At 39.1% G+C, this 18,076-nt stretch overlaps 1 protein-coding gene across 1 annotated transcript in view; it reads left to right on the top strand.

Moving 5' to 3' along the window:
- The window catches only part of LOC126380509 (angiopoietin-related protein 2), a 68,236-nt gene that overhangs the window by 40,163 nt on the left and 9,997 nt on the right, over positions 1-18,076 (top strand). The window contains exons 2-3 of the mRNA XM_050029966.1: positions 15,941-17,056; positions 17,233-17,461. Of these exons, the coding sequence (XP_049885923.1) occupies positions 15,941-17,056; positions 17,233-17,461 (1,345 nt within the window). The remainder of the gene's footprint in view (positions 1-15,940; positions 17,057-17,232; positions 17,462-18,076) is intronic.

Genomic DNA, 18,076 nt, shown 5'->3' with positions numbered 1-18,076 from the left:
GATCCACAAACCTTCAACAAAACAACCCTCAGCCACTTCTGATATTCGTCCTAAGATGAACCAAACAGTGACAGATTATCGCCAAATTATGGGAAAGAAGTTTTAGAATAATCCTACAAAATATAAGAGTCTTCATAAAGCTCCATTTTACATACATTATACCTACAGTATTATTACACTGATGAATGGCGCATTTGCACCTGTATATATTTATAAGTATATACATACAGTCATAAGGTAATCCCACAATTCACCGTTAAATACGGTATGTAATATTTCTCTCAAATCTTTAGATTTTGATGTAAGTGCGATATTATTGTTCGTAAATCGTAATAAGTTTATAACGTAATGTACCTACCGACAGCAACTAAAAACTATTCATTTAAGTTTTGTCTATTTTGATACTGACTTAGATATACTTGTCGCTTGTCCGATTTTACTTCGCTACTGTGCCAGGATATATCTTATACAGGTTGTTAGTGACGCAGTATCGAATAGTGAGGGAGATGATTCAGACCATAATTCTGAGTTGATATCAAGTGGAATTTTCCGTCGCAAAAGTATGGAAAAGTAGTACCGCGTCTATAACGATCGAGCCAACGGTGTTGGTGAAAACTGCACTTAAAATAAATTACTTACTCGTTACTTTTTATTTTATTTTATTAAATACCAGTAAGTACTTACTAAGAATATAAATATAATATTACATTAAGTATTATAAGGTTTCTACTTATGTTCCAAATTAAGATTGGAAATGTGTTTAGTTGCACAAATATTCGGAACTGTTTTTTCATAAGAAGTAGGTTATTTCCTTTTTTGGTCGGATAACTCACTGATGCAAATCCGGTAACGGGGTTGGAATAAATAAATAATGGGACTTAGCATAGGGAGTAGGGCGGATAATATTTGAAAGAATTAATAGGCCCTAGTGGGTTGTTGGCGATAATCGCTGAATGAGGGAAATCGTCGACCACGCCGGCGGGATCGGTATCGGGTATATAAAATTAATGTAACGTACGTGTATTATAATAATACATGAACATGTATCTTCTCTGCCTTCATGCGTCATATGTCTGCATTATGAGAATTATATGAAGTTGCGACTACTTTTGTCGACCGTCCACGGTTGATAGTATCGATTCAGCATGTTGGTGTGTGGTTGCGTAACGTGTGCTTGTGGCCAGTTCAACCAGTTACCACCACGCTATCGTCGACGGTAACCGTCGGTACAACTCGGTCAACTACTTATTCTCTAATTTACTCTGGACTATTACAGTAATACTGCTTTTGTATTCCCGCTTTGTCTGTGGCTTTTCCTCCTAGAGTAGGTTTTGAAAACTTTACTTAGATGAACCCACAGATCATTCCGGTTGCGACCCGTGTGTCAATAACTACCGGAGTAGGTCAACGGGACGACGGGATACAGTGGGACCCACGGGACACAGGTGGCGTGAATATCTCCACCGGGGTGGGCAGACACAACACACGTGAAACAGAATACAACTTTTAATCGTACGGGTATGATACTGGTTCACCACTTATCACTTTGGTCTGACTACTTAGTCTATAGTGCGATGGATGTACCTCTGACTAGCCCAATCGGGAAAAGAGTCGTGAACTTGTTATGTTATACTGGAGTCTCGAGATGGGTCGTATGCACCTTATGGCGACGGGTTACTAAGTCCTCGCCCATCGAAGAAACTTAGATCAATCTGAAGCTTTTTCCACCATGGCCACGCCGGCGGGGTCGATGTCGAGGTTCTGAAGTGTTTGTTGTCGCGAGCTGATTGGCGTATAGACATGTCAATCTCACATGTTTCAGTCAATGACTCTCGTTCGTTTTCTGTCGTTTTTCATAATCGTTTGCAAGTTGGCTAAGGCCCCAGGTCGTTATTCAGCCTAGCGAAGCGTAAGTTCATTGTCAAAGACAAAACACGATCCTATTAATCAACCTCTGAAACTTGCCGGGGATAATATACAGAGCATAAGTAAGCTAAAAAGGCGGAAGGCAAGAGGGAAACCACTGCCCTATTTTTTCCTAAAAAAGTTGCATGGAGAATGCTACACCGACAAGAGTGTGGCTCTTAAATTAGTGATGTGTGAAACATTCTTATTTCTTAATATATTCTGAAGTCCTTTTTCTTTTTTACAGGTACGTACTCGTATGAAGCAATGCTATGGGCGATCCACGTCGGGTAGCGGTGAGTTTGTCTGTAATTCAGTTGAAGATACGTGGAGGAATAGTGCACTCCCATAGTGCATACAGGGATAATCGCCCGTTGGTGTCACACCACATTTAGATTAAATTGTCTTAAGGGGCCTCGTTCGCGTTTGCTTCGGCCCCACATACGCCTTGCTAAGGCCCGGCACTCCATAGTCCCGAGATATGGAAACTATATAATATTTTATTGCATATAAAAGAATTACAAAGTATAATAAACTTATCACTATGTTGTACAACTAGATGATTTAAACCCAGCTAGTCGCAACACACTAAATTAAAATATACTTACATATCAGCTTCTCTCTCTCTCTCTATTTAAGAGCTGCGCTCTTGTCGGTGGAGTAACCGCCATTCCTCTCTTCTTCCCGCCAAAACCTTCACCTCCCGATACGACACGACCTGCACCTTCTCTTTTATTTGTTTCATAAATGTTATCCTAGGTCTACCCCTTCCTCTCTTCCCTTCAATTTTTCCTTCTATAATGTTTGTTATAAATGAATCGTGTCGTATCAGGTGGCCAATCATATTTCCTCTCCGGTTCTCTATAGTCTTCAATATGGTTCTCTTTTCTTCAACTCTTTCCAGCACTTTTTCATTTGACACCATTTCAGTCCAGCTTATACCCTCCATCCTTCGCCAACACCACATCTCAAACGCTTCCAACCTCTCTCTGTCTCTCTGTGTCATAGTCCACGTTTCACTTCCATAGAGTGCAATGCTCCAAATATATGATTTAATAAAGCGTTTCCTTATTTTTAATGATATGTTTTTGGTTTTCAAAATATATTTTTTCCTGTTAAATGCTTGTTTGGCTATTGCAATTCTGGCTATTATGTCTTGTGTGCATCTAGAGTCACTATTTACTATACTTCCAAGATATTTGAAACTATCAACTCTTTCTAATATGTTGTCATTCAGTTTAACAGGTCTATAGTTTGCTGGATGTTTGGATGTTGTCATTATTTTAGTTTTGCTCGCGTTTATCTTTAACTGAAATTCAGTTAAAGATAAACGCGACACATAACATATCAGCTTACTTATATAAATAACTAAGTGGTTGTAAGTGCGTAGGTATAATAAATAAATACTGACGCACTTTCTCACGATCACTCGTTTACTATAATCTTCCTAATTACCATTTCGCTAGAGCCATGCAATTGGTCCCTAAAATATTAGTCGTATTAATTTTCACTGCTTAAGCATGATAGTTACACCAAATGCTTGTAAGGAATGTTGTTTTAACTCCGTTGTATTTGATGCTTTGGAAAATATCACCTCTAAGTAATACGTACTAGGTTTAATGAGCGATACAATCCAATTCTTTATTATACGAGTACAACGCAATAAATCAAAACTTTTGCTGTCTGTCAGATGTTAGTAATGTATAGCAATTAGTAAGTGATCGATGTGTCTTGCGTCGCCTAGGCTAGTGGCTATTGTCCGTTGCCGGGTGCACAGAAGGCACGGCTGATTTCAATGACGTCTCCGTCAAGGCCCTGAGAGTGGGACATTACGAAATTGACAACTTTGCAAAATATAAAGAAAATAGACCACGTAGCAGCCGTAACGGTGACTGCACGTGGCTTTAGACGTTACAAAACATATCTTTTTTGCTCAGGTCTGCTGACCTATATTACAACACCCTGAAGATTTGACTCTATATGTGTTTAAAAGTCAATATCTTTAGAGCTAAGTACTAACTATCTACTATAATAAGATGCCAATGACCATTTCCCTATTAGTATGTACGCAGATGACTCGGAAACACAAATGAAAAGCTATTTAATAATGTAGGCATGCTACATCCCTGAAAATTTTAAAGTATTCAAATTTTTTCATGGCGTAGATGTAGATAGAAAATCTACAAAATATTAACAAATGAAGTTTGCTACGGAACCTTTTCGAAGGCGTGTCCGACAAGTTCTTCGGCGGCTTTTTTTCTCTATAGGTATTTCATTATAGGTACGTGTTAATTAGTCGTTTAAATGGATAAGTTCTTAGAGTGTAAAGTTGCGTGTCCACTTCAGCACAATAAGGGAAAAAGATTGTCGTTAATATAATTTATCTTGAATCGAGTACACCATATGGGATCCAAATATCACGAAATAATAATTTATACATTATATTTTTGAATAATTACGTATTCGAGCAATGAGAATACAAGTAATTATCACGTTAAATCTGGACAACGCCACCTGTACTGGTTTGTGGAACTTAGCCTGGATTTCCCTCATAGGAGCGGCCTGAGCTTCAGGAGTTCTTGTTTTGTATTTAATATAAAAATATTAGGGATTAGTGACAATGCAAAGTGAACGGTTTTGTTCGTTAGGTTGACATATTAACACCGGGCGCTATTTAATCGCTTATCACTAATTTAAGAGCCACGCTCTTGTCGGTGTAGCATTGTCCATGCAACTTTTTAGGGAAAAATAGGGCAGTGGTTTCCCTCTTGCCTTCCGCCCCGCAGTACTCTGTCTGACGCAAGTGTGGTGGCGCCCAGAGTAGTCTATTTCAAAGCAGTACTAGGACTCCTATCCTCCGCCTCTGAATAGTACTGACAGTTACTGCTGCCCTCTACCATCATTAATTTAACAGCCACGCTCTTGTCGGTGTTGCATTTTCCATCTATCTCTATCCAAAGCCTACTTCTTTATAGTTGCGACGTTTGCCTTTTTTTGCTATGGCAACTCAGAGCGACTCAGGGTTTTTGTTTTAAATTTTGTGCCAGGCAAGAGCCTTCAGCGTTCGCCATTTGTCCTTCCAATAATTAGTTAATACCATCCAAGGCACAATAAGTCACGTAAAAAAAATTAACGTTCCAATTCCGCTCCAGTAGGCGCACAGCATTTGGCGCCGTTCTGTCTGTACCCAACAAGCCTGATTGGTCGGAAACAGTGAACCAGATCACGACTGGTGGCGAGATGTTGCGCTTGCGCACATCGATGTTTGAGTCGTATATATTAATGAACTGTTACGCAACGTCCTTTCCCCAGTAAGCACGCGCGACGCACTGTCAATCATTATGTTTAGTTTATATTATTATTTTATAAATCATAATTATTGTATTCTTGATGCTATAATATTGATTCCAATATTAGGTCTTCTTATAGGTTATTTACTCGACGTTTGATCGACAGCGCAACATACCTACACCTTAGGTTATAAAATGTTTAGGTGTAGTGTAGTTGTCTGTTTCAATATTCTCAACGTATTAAATAAAAAAAATAGACTGTAAGAGTAACAACGCAGAAATAGTGGATGACAAACAAATATTGGCTTTCTTACTTACAACAACTTAGGTAGGTAAGTATGTTTCAATCCCATATCACATGTTGCTACATTTCGAAGCCAACCAAAACTGTTTCGTTGTGCAATTACTTAGCTCTCGACTCGACTTGGGCCCCTCGGTTTAAATTCCACGTAGACACAAATATATCTATCCGGTCAGGTATGACAAAAGTATGTGCGGCACGATATTTATCGTCATTTAAATTCTAAAGTGACACATGTCGAAACTTATCGAAGCAAAGAATCGACATCATTTGCCATTATCCAGTATACTACCAGGCAATATATTTATCGAAGGTATAAAATTATCATAAGCATTAATGTTTATGTTATATATCTTTATAGTAAACAAAGAAGTTATAAAAACGATCATGGAAGTAAGTAGGTAAGTACTTTGCTTTTGCTTTGTATTAAAAAAACATATTTAATTACCGTTTTTTAGTAAGATTGAAACTATTACGTATAAAAAGAAACAACATATTATCACACAGTTTACAAATATATTTATTACAATACCAATTTTAAATAACATTATAACAAAATCAACACTTACAGTAATATTTCAGTTTATTTTTACCCAAAACGTAGTTGACTCCTGGACGGTTGAAAAGCAAATAGGCCCCCAATAAAACCTCGTATTCGCGCCTAAACGAGATACATGTCACTTACGGCAGATGGCACCACTGTATTCCGTTTTCTTCTTTTTTTAAATAATGATTTGATACGTCCCCAGTGTTGCTATTCGCCGTAGGCGACAACATACGACTAAAACGACACTGCGCGCCGATGCGGTTGCTGGCAGACGAGCGGTTTGTAGGTCGCATTGACTTGTATGAAGTCGGTTGATTCCTAACACACGAACACCGGCTGTCCGCGCGGTACGCCGCTACAAAATGCGCTTCACCGCGTGCGTCTGACGTACGGATGCGATGCGTCATGTGAGCATCGCCTAATAGATAAGTTACTTATATATAAGTACTCTTTTAAATCTTTGTGTTTTCGCAGGAAATTTCTATCGATTTATCAGTTCCGTAACACATGGAAATGAGGCTCGGAACAGGCTTTTATTTTATTTTAAGGTGGTTTAATAGCGATATTATACGGACCCCTGCGGCGTGAACAGCGCGACACCGGTCGCTGGGATGTTGCTAATTGTCTGAACAAGAGGCCGTGAACAAGGCTGTTTGTTTACATAATCAATTATGTGTTTAAAAACAAGCCCTCATAGATGAATATATGTATAGTTACATATGAACCTTCTTTTTCGCGATGTAGGGTTTATACTTCCGGATCGGATACGGACTCAACACCCACGGGCTGTTTATAATTATACATCATTTCTTTAGGGTAAGCATGGCTGCAATTGTCAATTCATGTTTGGATCATAAATGATTATTATGTGCTCAGCGGTGAAGGAAAACATCGTGAGGAAACCCACATTCCCGAAAATTCATTCTTGGAGGTATGTGACCTAATCTGTATTGGGCTGATTTTCCCTTCGCGAATTGGAAGGTCAGAGAGGCAGCCGCTTTTGTTAAAAACCGGACTTGTCAAATCTTCAGGTTAGGTACTTTGTGAAATACGGGATAATGTTAGATAGATGATGGAGGATGGCTGCAAATTGTCTTCTCGTAGTTTGTCCTTCAGCACATCCCGATGGGTAGTTGCGAACGTGAGTGTGTCTATCTTATTACCCCCGTCGAGGAACTTTCTATCCTTACCCCAATGCATCATCAATCAATCAATCATCATCAAAAAAGAGTTAAAAAAATCAATCAGTCATTGCTGCATGAGCACTTTGTGCTTTTCTGTAAGTATATGTTGTCCTTATCTCTGTATTTTGTGTCCATTGTGCTCAATAAAGTATTTTATTTATCTATCAATGCAGATCACGCAATCTATTGTAATATTAAGTAATTTACACCAAAAAAGTATATTCTGAACAATTTGCAATACCCAGCTATAGAGATTATATTAGCCAAGTACGTATGTCTTTTATTTTAAAAGAGAACACAAAATTGTAAAGGAAATAATGTCTATCGAAATGCAACTAGTCACGCTGCAGAGCATCCATACAATCCATGATGAGGCAGTATTACGTGGAGTGTGGACGAGCGTCGAAACGACGTGTGGAATTGTGTTTCTGATGAAATCCGGAGCAATTAAGGTAGAGTTGAGCAACCTCTCCGAGAATATCAGAATTCATTCCACAAAAACAGTAATGTTCAGACTTAACGTAAATACTTCGTAATTGTTGTGTTCAACACAACTGAACCATGCGATCATTTCGCAGTTGCTAGGTACCTAGGTACTTTTTCCATAACATTAACATAAATCCTATTTCATACCTATAAAATGTTATTACACAAGCTCTAAAATACTTCTTTCTTCTTATTATTTGTTTACATTAAACACAAGATTAGTAAGTATTATCTTACTTGTAGTTATATATCAATTACGTACCTACTTTACAGTAGCATTTTTTAATCAATCAGATCGTGTGGAGCAAGATGCCTTTAATAAACCTACGAGGTAAATTATGGATGATAAATAAGTCACAACTTCATTGCGGATTGATAGCTTAAATGTCACTTAAACTTAATATAATATTAAACTAACATGAGCAAGCGAGCTTGGTGTCATTAACTTACCAAGTCGCGGTCAAACAGCGCAATATATCATCTCGTGAAAGGACTAGTTGCATTCTCCCTATGGTCAGCTAGTTATCTAAGGTAAACTATCAACTTGTTGCAAGTTATTAATAATATTAATGCGGGTTAGTACTAGGTGTTAGTGCACTGGCACCTGCGTACGAAACCTTTGCTAAGTTGCCTTTAGTTAGTTTCAACATCTTACCATCGCAAATATGATTTCCGTGCCACACTATGCTATTAAACACTGAAGCCGTGATTAGTAGTTTCAATTGAACGGTAATATTAAACGTACTTAATTAAAAGTTTCTACGGGAAGTGACGAAATGAATAGAGCGTTTTAAGAATAATAAGTATTCTCCGTCCTTTCCATTTCAGGACTTCATATCCAAAGTGGTTTTGATATACTAATTATATTGTTGTAGTTTCTTTGTGTTTCATTGTGCGACGAATGCTGCAGAGACTTGGTTGAAGGAGCGTAAACTGGCCATATGATCCACCCAGGATATTTTCTTGCCATACGCAATAATAATAAACCTTCCACTATGGAATTACCCCAGTCTTCTTCTATCGTGTGGGTTGTGGGGAGTACCGTGTGTAATTGGATTACCAACCCCATCAACCCTGGTGTCAAGGTTACTATTGAGCCGCCCTGACATGGCTCATGTAACGACTACTTACTTACATCGGTAAAATAGTAGCAAGGACCAACGGCTTAATGTGCCTGCCGAAGCACGGATCATCTCACTTTCGGACAATCCGGAAATCAGCCAGTAATGTCCTAACCAAACTAGGGATCACAAAGTGATTTTTGTGATATGTCCCCACCGGGATTTGAACCCGGGACCTCCGGATCGTGAGCCCAACGCTCAAACCACTGGACCATGGCGTTATTACTCCAGTTAAACTACGTAGTTTTGTGTAATGTACTCGTTTGCCTGTTTGGTCGCTGTTTACACAATAATCCATAACGTCCGCATATCAGTAGGCACGCGGAAGCATCGTACAGATGATGGATGCCAATCACAATCGGAATCCAATAGAATGCCACGAATTTCCTCGTCAGTGGTATGTTACAAGGAATTGTCACGGAACAATTACGTAAATAGCTACCTAAGTACTCAAATTTTGTCACTAAATTCCTCTACAGCAGCCTGACCGCTGCGGAAAAGATTGCCGTATTAGCTTATTTTATTTTGAACGTTGGGAGCACCTTCTTTTGGTGTGACCTATTGTATATTTCCCGACTAGTATAAGTGATTGGCCACCACCACCAAACATATTACGTATTGATACAGAAAAGTAAACTTTAAAGATATTGTCGCTTTGTCCTGTCTGTTTGTTTTCCACAGACGGGAAACGCTCTACGCAATGTAGATACGTTACGTAACTCAACTTTATATGGGTTGCACCTGTATGTACGTAATAATTTGCCAACATTTATGCTCTTATATATTATGGAGTAAAAGCGTGTCTCTTTCACGCATCTTATAATATTCGAGTATTGTAAACTTAAATCAATAGTCAATTATGTAGTGGCGTGCATGCCTAGCGTATGAAGAAAGTTCTTTATTCGTTATAATACCAAGATTTTCCGCCAAGTTGGTAAATGAACAACAACATAACATCATGCTTATATCCCCAACAGAAAAACAAAATCAAACGAAACTCGTAAGTACTTACAGAAAAAAAAAACTTAGCAACAGAAACAACTTTGTTTAGAAGTGTAAAATTGAAGTTTGTATTTTAAGTTTATTTAAATAAGAGAAAGGAAAGGAGAAATATGATGTTAATTGATAAAATTGCGTGATTTTAAATTGTCAAGGCGATAGATACCTATAGGTCTTTTGCAGTGGCGGCTCTAGCAAAATATTAAGTTGGTGCGAGACCTCATAGTAGCACCCCTCAGCCCCTTAAAATACAAAAATTTTCTAGTAGTTTGCGGTCGGTGACTTAAAAATGTTGTTTACGGCCTTATGAGTTTTATGTGGCCGCAATCTAACCCTTGGTTTATTTCGGCGCCCGATACGGTGGCACCTTTGTTCATGTTGATTGGAAGATCAATTAGCAACCTCACCAACTCTGGTGTCAGGGTTATTACTGAACCGCCAAAGGCCCAGGCAAGCCCCCTAAATAGCGCCTGAGCTCCGGAACATTAAATCCGTTTTATTGCCTTTATCTAATTCAATTACACACAAAGCAATACAGTGTGTAATCTGACGAAACAGTTCATGTAATAATATTAATTTCATGGTCTCCGTACGTGAGGAGGCCAGTGTATTATGGAAAGTACTTCACAGCTACATAGTTTGTCTTTTTATGACACCTAAATTAATTTAGTAAGTAAGTATTTATTTTATATTAATCTTTCGAGCGCCGGAACGCGGATCTCGACCAGACACAATGTAAAATCTATTGTGTCTGGTATCTCGGCATATGAGAGGTTAATTTCTACATAGCTCACTCGATTTTTTACGAAATACGTAAGAATCTGAACTTCTCCTAAGTATGTTTTTGTTTTAAAATTCCCAGATCAGCGCAATAAAATATGTTCTACTTTCGCGGCCACAAAGCAGCACGGACTTCTAGCGGATCTAAGTTCGTGGCATATATATTTTTTTATTTATTTATTTTTATTTATTTATTTACTTAATTTACATGACAATTTAAAACCATAGACTTATAATAAAATACAAGTTACAAAAGTATGCAAAAATATAATGCACATAAATTACGACAATCGGCTCCAAAACTATATATTATAATCAGTTACACAGTACAACAGGCAGCCTTATTGCAAAGGTAGCAATCTCTTCAATGTAGCCTTTTTAAACCCCCTGTAGATACGTTTTCCGTATAATTTCTCTTTCGGACTAGGGTTTATGACATAAATATTTATGAGGTATAGTTTATGATAAAATATTTTTTTTGTGACGGAACCTATGTTGGATAAGATAATGTAATATCATTAGATAAAATATGTTTTGTCATGTACGGTTTTACATTCCGGAAAAATTGTCGTGTTAACCGTGTCTGCACTCGAGGCCCGAAGTATTTAGGACTTTACTGCGCGTGCGATTGGCGGCGGTGTAAAAATCTACAATTAACTTTCATTAAAAAAAAAAATATATTTCAGACTTTTATCCATACATGTGTTAGTAGTCTGTATGTAGTATTAAGTTGGTGTACTTAATACTACATACAGAATACTGCCCTAGGGAAGTCAAAAGCATCAATTTCATAAAATTTAAAATTTAACATTATATAATAGATAAATAATGTCTGACGTTCATTTAGTATACTTCCCAGACACAATTAACTTCGTCGCAACTTTTTCAGGATATTCTGGAAAATATCAGTTTAATATTTTGACCGACGGACTGTCCATCATTATGTACTCACTCTCGAATAAACATGAGATATCCATTATCCATAGAGTAACACGGTCCTCTATGTGATTTCCAAAGGCATAGTAACTTATACTTACATCAATGTGAGGTGTCGTTTATAAAGAAATGCGAAATAATGGCCTATAAGTAGTATACTTTATTACTTATTATAGGAAATTGCATAACGGAACACATTATATTTATACAAAAGCTTTTTGTTAATAGAGGGAGAGAAGCGAAATATATCGGTAAGAAACTTACTTACGTAAGAACATTTAGTCATAATTTACAGGTAACTTGTAGCTCGCCGGTAAACCACTGACTCGAACACATAGTCGATGTGACAACTTACCTGCCGATGTTACGCAAAGATAACGAACTGTTTCAATCTTACTAAAATTGCCAATGAACAAATGTTTTTTTTTTTTGACGTGACTTATTGTAGATTTGCCGCAGATGGCCTTAACTACTTGGCCGGACATATACCTAGAGAGACCTGAGGGCTCACCCGGTACAAAATTTAAGACAATGGGCCTGAGGGTGCTCTGTTGGGCGAGAACCTCGGCTCAGGGCATCATCTGATGATATTTGAAAGAATTAATCGACCCTAGCGATAAGCGCTGAATGAGGGAAAACGTCGACTACGCCGGCGGGATCGGTAACGGGGTCCTCAAGTGTTACTTATCGCGAGCTGATTGGCCGCCTCTACTGCTAAAGTCATCAGGAACGTATATTACGTCCTTCGGGCGCCGTTACTTTTCAGTATCGTCCTTAAGCGGGATTTATTCGCAACTGCCAGGGGATTTGGTTGGTGCAGAGCAGAACCGAAAAAACTTTTTGATGCCAATTTGAGCCATTGGGCAATGGTTGGTAGACCTAGGTCAATGTGCAGATTGTCATTGCGAAGGAACGATGGGGCTCCCGTGGCTTTTCGCATGAAACGATTTTCTATCACCTGTAGGCGATGGATTAGAGAGGCACTCGCCTGCGCGAAGATTACCCCTGCATAGGTCATGATCGGACGAAAGTGATCAAAGACTAGCAACTTAATCCCAGCAGGCCTGGTCGAGAGGTGGCCTGTGCCCAGCAACAGGACTTATATCAGACTGTTTGTATTTATGTAGGGAAGTAAATTACGTAGCCACAAGTAAAAACCTAAATAGGTATTATGTGGTTATTCTCGCGGTAAAATAAATATAGAATTTGATTTAAGGGTGGAGGCTAACGTGTATTTAGAAGATAATTGTTTTATTACTAGAGGCGGCAGTTAAAGGTAATGTTTCGAGCATTACCGACGCTGTGCCGTGGCAGTGTACCTACAATTTACACAAAGGGCAGCTTTGTGTACTGAGTGTTAGCCTCGTAGCCTCGCCAACTGCCGCGCACCCACAAACATTGTCACAAGGTCCAACTGCTCTTAATCGTTCCAGCGGCCAATGAGCAAGAGGCTAATATTTCGTTAGTATTCCAACTAAGCATGATAATATTTCAATGTTGCCAGTCTCTACGTTGTTTTTATTTGCTTTGTACACAGCTGCCATACTTCGCTGTTTTTATTTTTATCTCGTAAAAATCTCGTTGTACACTAATGGCTCTCGCCTGGCAGCGGAATGGTTGTATTTTTGATAACCCAATCGATTTTACCTACCTATTGAAATCGACGACATTCTATGAGGCAGATTACAAGGCATTAAAGGAGAATGTAAGTAGTTCAATTAGGCGCGTTTAGCGTGAATATTGGGCACAATGGTCGGTGCGTATAACAAAGCATTGCGCGGGCTGTCGGCAATCGGAGCGTCTGCGATACAATGTGAGGCCCTGAGCCACATACGCGTCGTTAGCAGCGCCAGAGGCGGACCACACGACCACCGCCCGATACAGCCTTCATATTTTTAAAGGACACAGACAGCTGAAACTCTTCTATACAGCCACAGCGAGAGGGTTGATGCATCACTCAACGCGAGTCGTGTTGTGTGTTCCTTACAAACCCTGGTGACGTTTTCTCAAGCCACTAGAGTTTCAACTGTATATACTATCCTTTAGGAATACCAAGGCGTTTACTTCGGATAATTAAGTTACATCACTCGCTGAAACTAACAGCTTTTACACAGCTCACGAGGCGCTTAGGGCAGGCAGTAGGTGCTGCACCTCTACAAGTTACTGTGCACCGTTACTCACTATCCAAGCCTCAAGCCATTGCTATAAGTCATGTAGAAAGTTTCCTCACATCTCGATTACATCCTCGACGCAATTCACCCTTCTCACGAACACATCAAAGCATTATGGCCACGTTCGTTGAGTAACCGTATTAAGTTACCTTTTTAGCTTGCCCATTCCAAGGAAATCTGATACGGACACAATCGGAAGTATTTTCCTCCGACATCATGAATAATATAACGATATTGATTCAAAAATAACTCTTATTTAAATTTTTAAAAGTTGCGAAAGATCATCTGCCATTATTCTCTGCACATCGTACAAATTTAATACGACTTAATGTGATCAAAAATGTTTTTTATTGCTACGAATATTCATTAAATTAACAAATAGATTAGCGACGCGAATGGACGGTATAGACAGGCTATAAATATATTTCGCAATACGAAGTGGCTGGATAGATCTAGTGGTTGGTACAGTTTTGGTATTACGAAGAAGAAATGTGTGTAAGCAACTTCGGAACTGGTTAGAAGCGGTTACAGAGTACATTGCCCTAGTACAGTCATAGTAAATAAGTCAATTTTATTGCTAAACGTCGTCGTTTAACCGAAATAAATGGCTTCGTACTTCCCGCTCTGCTTTTTCAAAAGATGTGACCAATAAGGGAGTGTCAGAGACCGTACAAGCCATTATATTATAGTTATCGAGTGTTACATCATCTGCTTTAGATCTGATTAGGTGTACCTACCTATGTGGAGTCTATATACTCCAAACGTCGCAAACAAATACGCAAACAAAAATGCTTTTATTTGCGACGTTGCTGTATTGTAGGGTTAAAGACGAGACGCTATAAATTATCGTAAGATCAGTTCTGTAACACTGTAAAATGGGAACTCAAAATGGCATCGAGACACAAAACTTTTAGACTGTTTTTGTGTCGTGAATCATAATTCATATTTCGCCCGACCGTTACCTAACCAGGCTGTAAAAAGTAGGTATATATAATGCACTTGCCTCTGAAGCCTGTTGCGTTAAAAAGCCTCAAATTACATACTAGTGTTCTAAATTGATTTACTTAGCTATTCCAGAATAGGCAGTCGTTAGATCGACTAAGGTAAATACTATCGACCGTTCGCAAGCACCGTGATTTACTGATGATTAGCATAATAATTAAGTACTTACCTCGGTTCACGGCAGGACATGTCTTTTTTAATTTGTATTTGATCTCGTGTCGACGGTACGGCTTACGAGTTACAACCTATTTGTTTATTAGGCCCACGACGGGCCTAATAAACAACTCGAGCCTTCGCGGGTATTTTAGTTAGTTCATCATGCAATGAATATTCCTCCTACTTCCTCAATTTCGAATATAGTAGTGAGTGTATATGTTGTTTTTTATTTTGGATTACCTACATAATCTTCGATGGTGTAAACTCGATAAATCGATAAATACTTAGTTGATTTAATTTCTATATGTAATAAGTAGATATACCAGGACTAAATATATTAGAAATGTAACTTTTTGTGGTTCATTGCAAAACTTCGAAAAATAACAATGGCATAATCATCATACCTACTACATTTGTGACGGTTACTTGAGAATACTATCTACTTCCCCTGTATTGCAGACGTCCTGAATATCACTAATAATTAGACAGGTGTCGATAAAGTAATCTTAGTTGGTGACAGAAAAAATAAACTACCTAATGAATTATAAATCAATATAGGTAATGTAGATCACAAAGTAGGCAGTTTACCTGAATGACCAAACTCAAAAATTAGATTCCAAAAGAGTCGCGCTAAATGATACGATTTATCCAAATTAATGGCATTGCATTCACAAATTGCGATCCAATTTTGTAAGCTCATACATTTTCAGTATCTGAGTTGCATGGTTTAACGATAGCTAATAAAAACTGGTCGGTATCGAGGGCAGCGGCCGGTCTGCGCTCGCGCACCTCTGTGACGAGCCATTATGTGGCACGCACGTAGGTCGCACGTATTTAAGGTTTCTATTTCTGTTGTTGCGTAACTGCACTAACTGATATGTCAATTTCACTACGAACCATTATAGGTGCAATATACTACACTGTTATACCTCAGACGGGCCATAAAAAATATCATTTTTTTGCCAATCACGTCGTCTATATTGCGCTGGCTAGTTAATAAGATGTTAGCAAAAATAAAATCTACTTCAATACCAATCAAACACTATTTTTTCTTTGTTTCAGAGAGCAGTATATATTCAACGTTTTCGAAGTAATTGTGAGCACTTTGGAAACAAAGTTGCAAAGGATAGAGAATCTGGATAAAGCCGTGGAACATTTGATGAGGAGAGTTGAAGCCCTCGACTCGCGAGTGAACGACAACATTCATAAAACTGACGCCATCATTTCCAAACTTGGCAATCTCGATCTCAAGCTATTCAGCCACATCAGCCCAGACGATGAAGAAACAGTCACCGAACAATCATCCAAACGGACAAATGACAACTACCACGACGTACAACTAGACAAAAAATTGGAATCGTTAGATCAAAAGGTATCAGACATCGACTCGAAATTAGTCGGTCTTAAAAACCAAATAGACAACAATTTTTTGCCAGTAGACGACATCAACGCAGAGGCTAGTGAAAAGAAACCCATTAATCTAAATGTTATAGAAATTGCAAAAGGACTCAACTCTGAAGTAATTAACGAAATTACGAAGGAGGTGGACCAGTTGAGAACGTCAATGTCGACAGTTGATCGTAAATTACAATTCCACATTAATCTCGTTTCCGAAAATTTGGGCAAAGTGCTTTACATGATGGCCGATGTGCACGCAGCTATCGTGGAACCAGAAGCCGCTTCCATAAATGTCAACAGCTTGTTCAAGAATAGAACCGCGACAAGCACGCAATCTCCGGTCGCTAAGGCTAGCAAGATCGACACCCTTGTCAATAAAATTATTCCAATGATGAGCGTCTCCGAGAAGATGGACGAAGTGTGGGACGTAGTGGTCGGCACGAAGAGTTCAGTTGACGACTTAGTACCGAAGTCTGACGAACTGTTAACGCAAACTCAACGACAAGAACGAGCTATTGGACAGATCCATAACGACTTGAGAGTGAAAACGAATCTGATAATCGAAAATCTGGATATGGTAGAAAAACGTCTGAAGAAGCAGGAAGATGACGTGGCGACGCTGGCACAGCGACCAGTCCCGGCAGAGTTGCTTCTGGACCCGACCATCGACAGGCTGGTGGAGTACGCGCCCAACCGGTACCGCGTGGACGAGCTCGCCACCGATCCCGCCACCAGCACGCCCGCCGCCACCACGCCGCCCTCCTCCACACTAACCAACAGGTGACATCTTTCTTTATACACTGTGCTATTGCGAATCTCCTCTGTCATTATTTTATTAAGTATGTGAGCGATTGCCATGTGCGAAGTGCTCAGCGATTGTGGTTGTTATTTATGCTAACGTAGTAAAACTGGCGTAGTAGGTGTCTTTCATGACTAATGATGTATGTCGGATGCAGCCCAAGCAACTCGACCCCGAGTCCGACAGTAACAGTGACTCCGACGAGCACGGGCGGCGCGGGCGCAGGCGCAGGCAGCACGCTTGCTAGCGGCGTTGGCGCCGGCGCTACCACTGCGCGCCCCGCTACGCGCAAGGGCGGTATCATCTTCCCCAGCGTCAAGAACAAACCCATCGTCGGCAACAACACATTCGCCTCAGAAATCGTCGCTAACTATAAAGATGTTAAAGTGAGTTCATATATCTACTAGGTTGTAGTCTCTCACGTGCTTTTGTGGTCATTCTTTCAATCACTTTTCGTACCCATTTCGACAACATACCTACCTACCTTATTATGAAATCAAAACATTAAAGAAAGACGATAAACACCAGTGAGATACTAAAACTTGATTAATTTTTGCTGACTCATCGATGTGAATAGAAGTAATGAGTTGAAGTACGTACCTACTTACTTACGTTAATAAATGCCTGTATTAATATCATTAGTTCGTACGCACAACTAGATTGCAATGAAGTAGTGTGCGCAGTGCGCCGTTCGAGCGAGTGACATAATGCTAGGCCGATGTCCCGTAGTCGTTATCATCCTATGAATATTTATTATTCTCCAAATTAGCGACCGTAAGAATGTTTGACTGGTTTTTCTTCACATGATTGATAGCATAATAAACGCTGTCACATTTACTTCTATATTAAAACAAGTCAATAAAAAAGAAATGACAACGATAGGATACCTAACACTTACGAATATTGTATAACTGTTATTTTAAAATGTGCCCATTGTATAATAATGTTTAGTGTTCACCTGTCTATCAAACATGTTGTAATATAGTTTCAATGATTTGTAC

The sequence above is a fragment of the Pectinophora gossypiella genome, chromosome Z (assembly GCF_024362695.1).
Source record: "Pectinophora gossypiella chromosome Z, ilPecGoss1.1, whole genome shotgun sequence".
Taxonomy (NCBI): Eukaryota; Metazoa; Arthropoda; class Insecta; order Lepidoptera; family Gelechiidae; genus Pectinophora; species Pectinophora gossypiella.
This window is presented reverse-complemented; position numbering and strand designations above follow the sequence as displayed.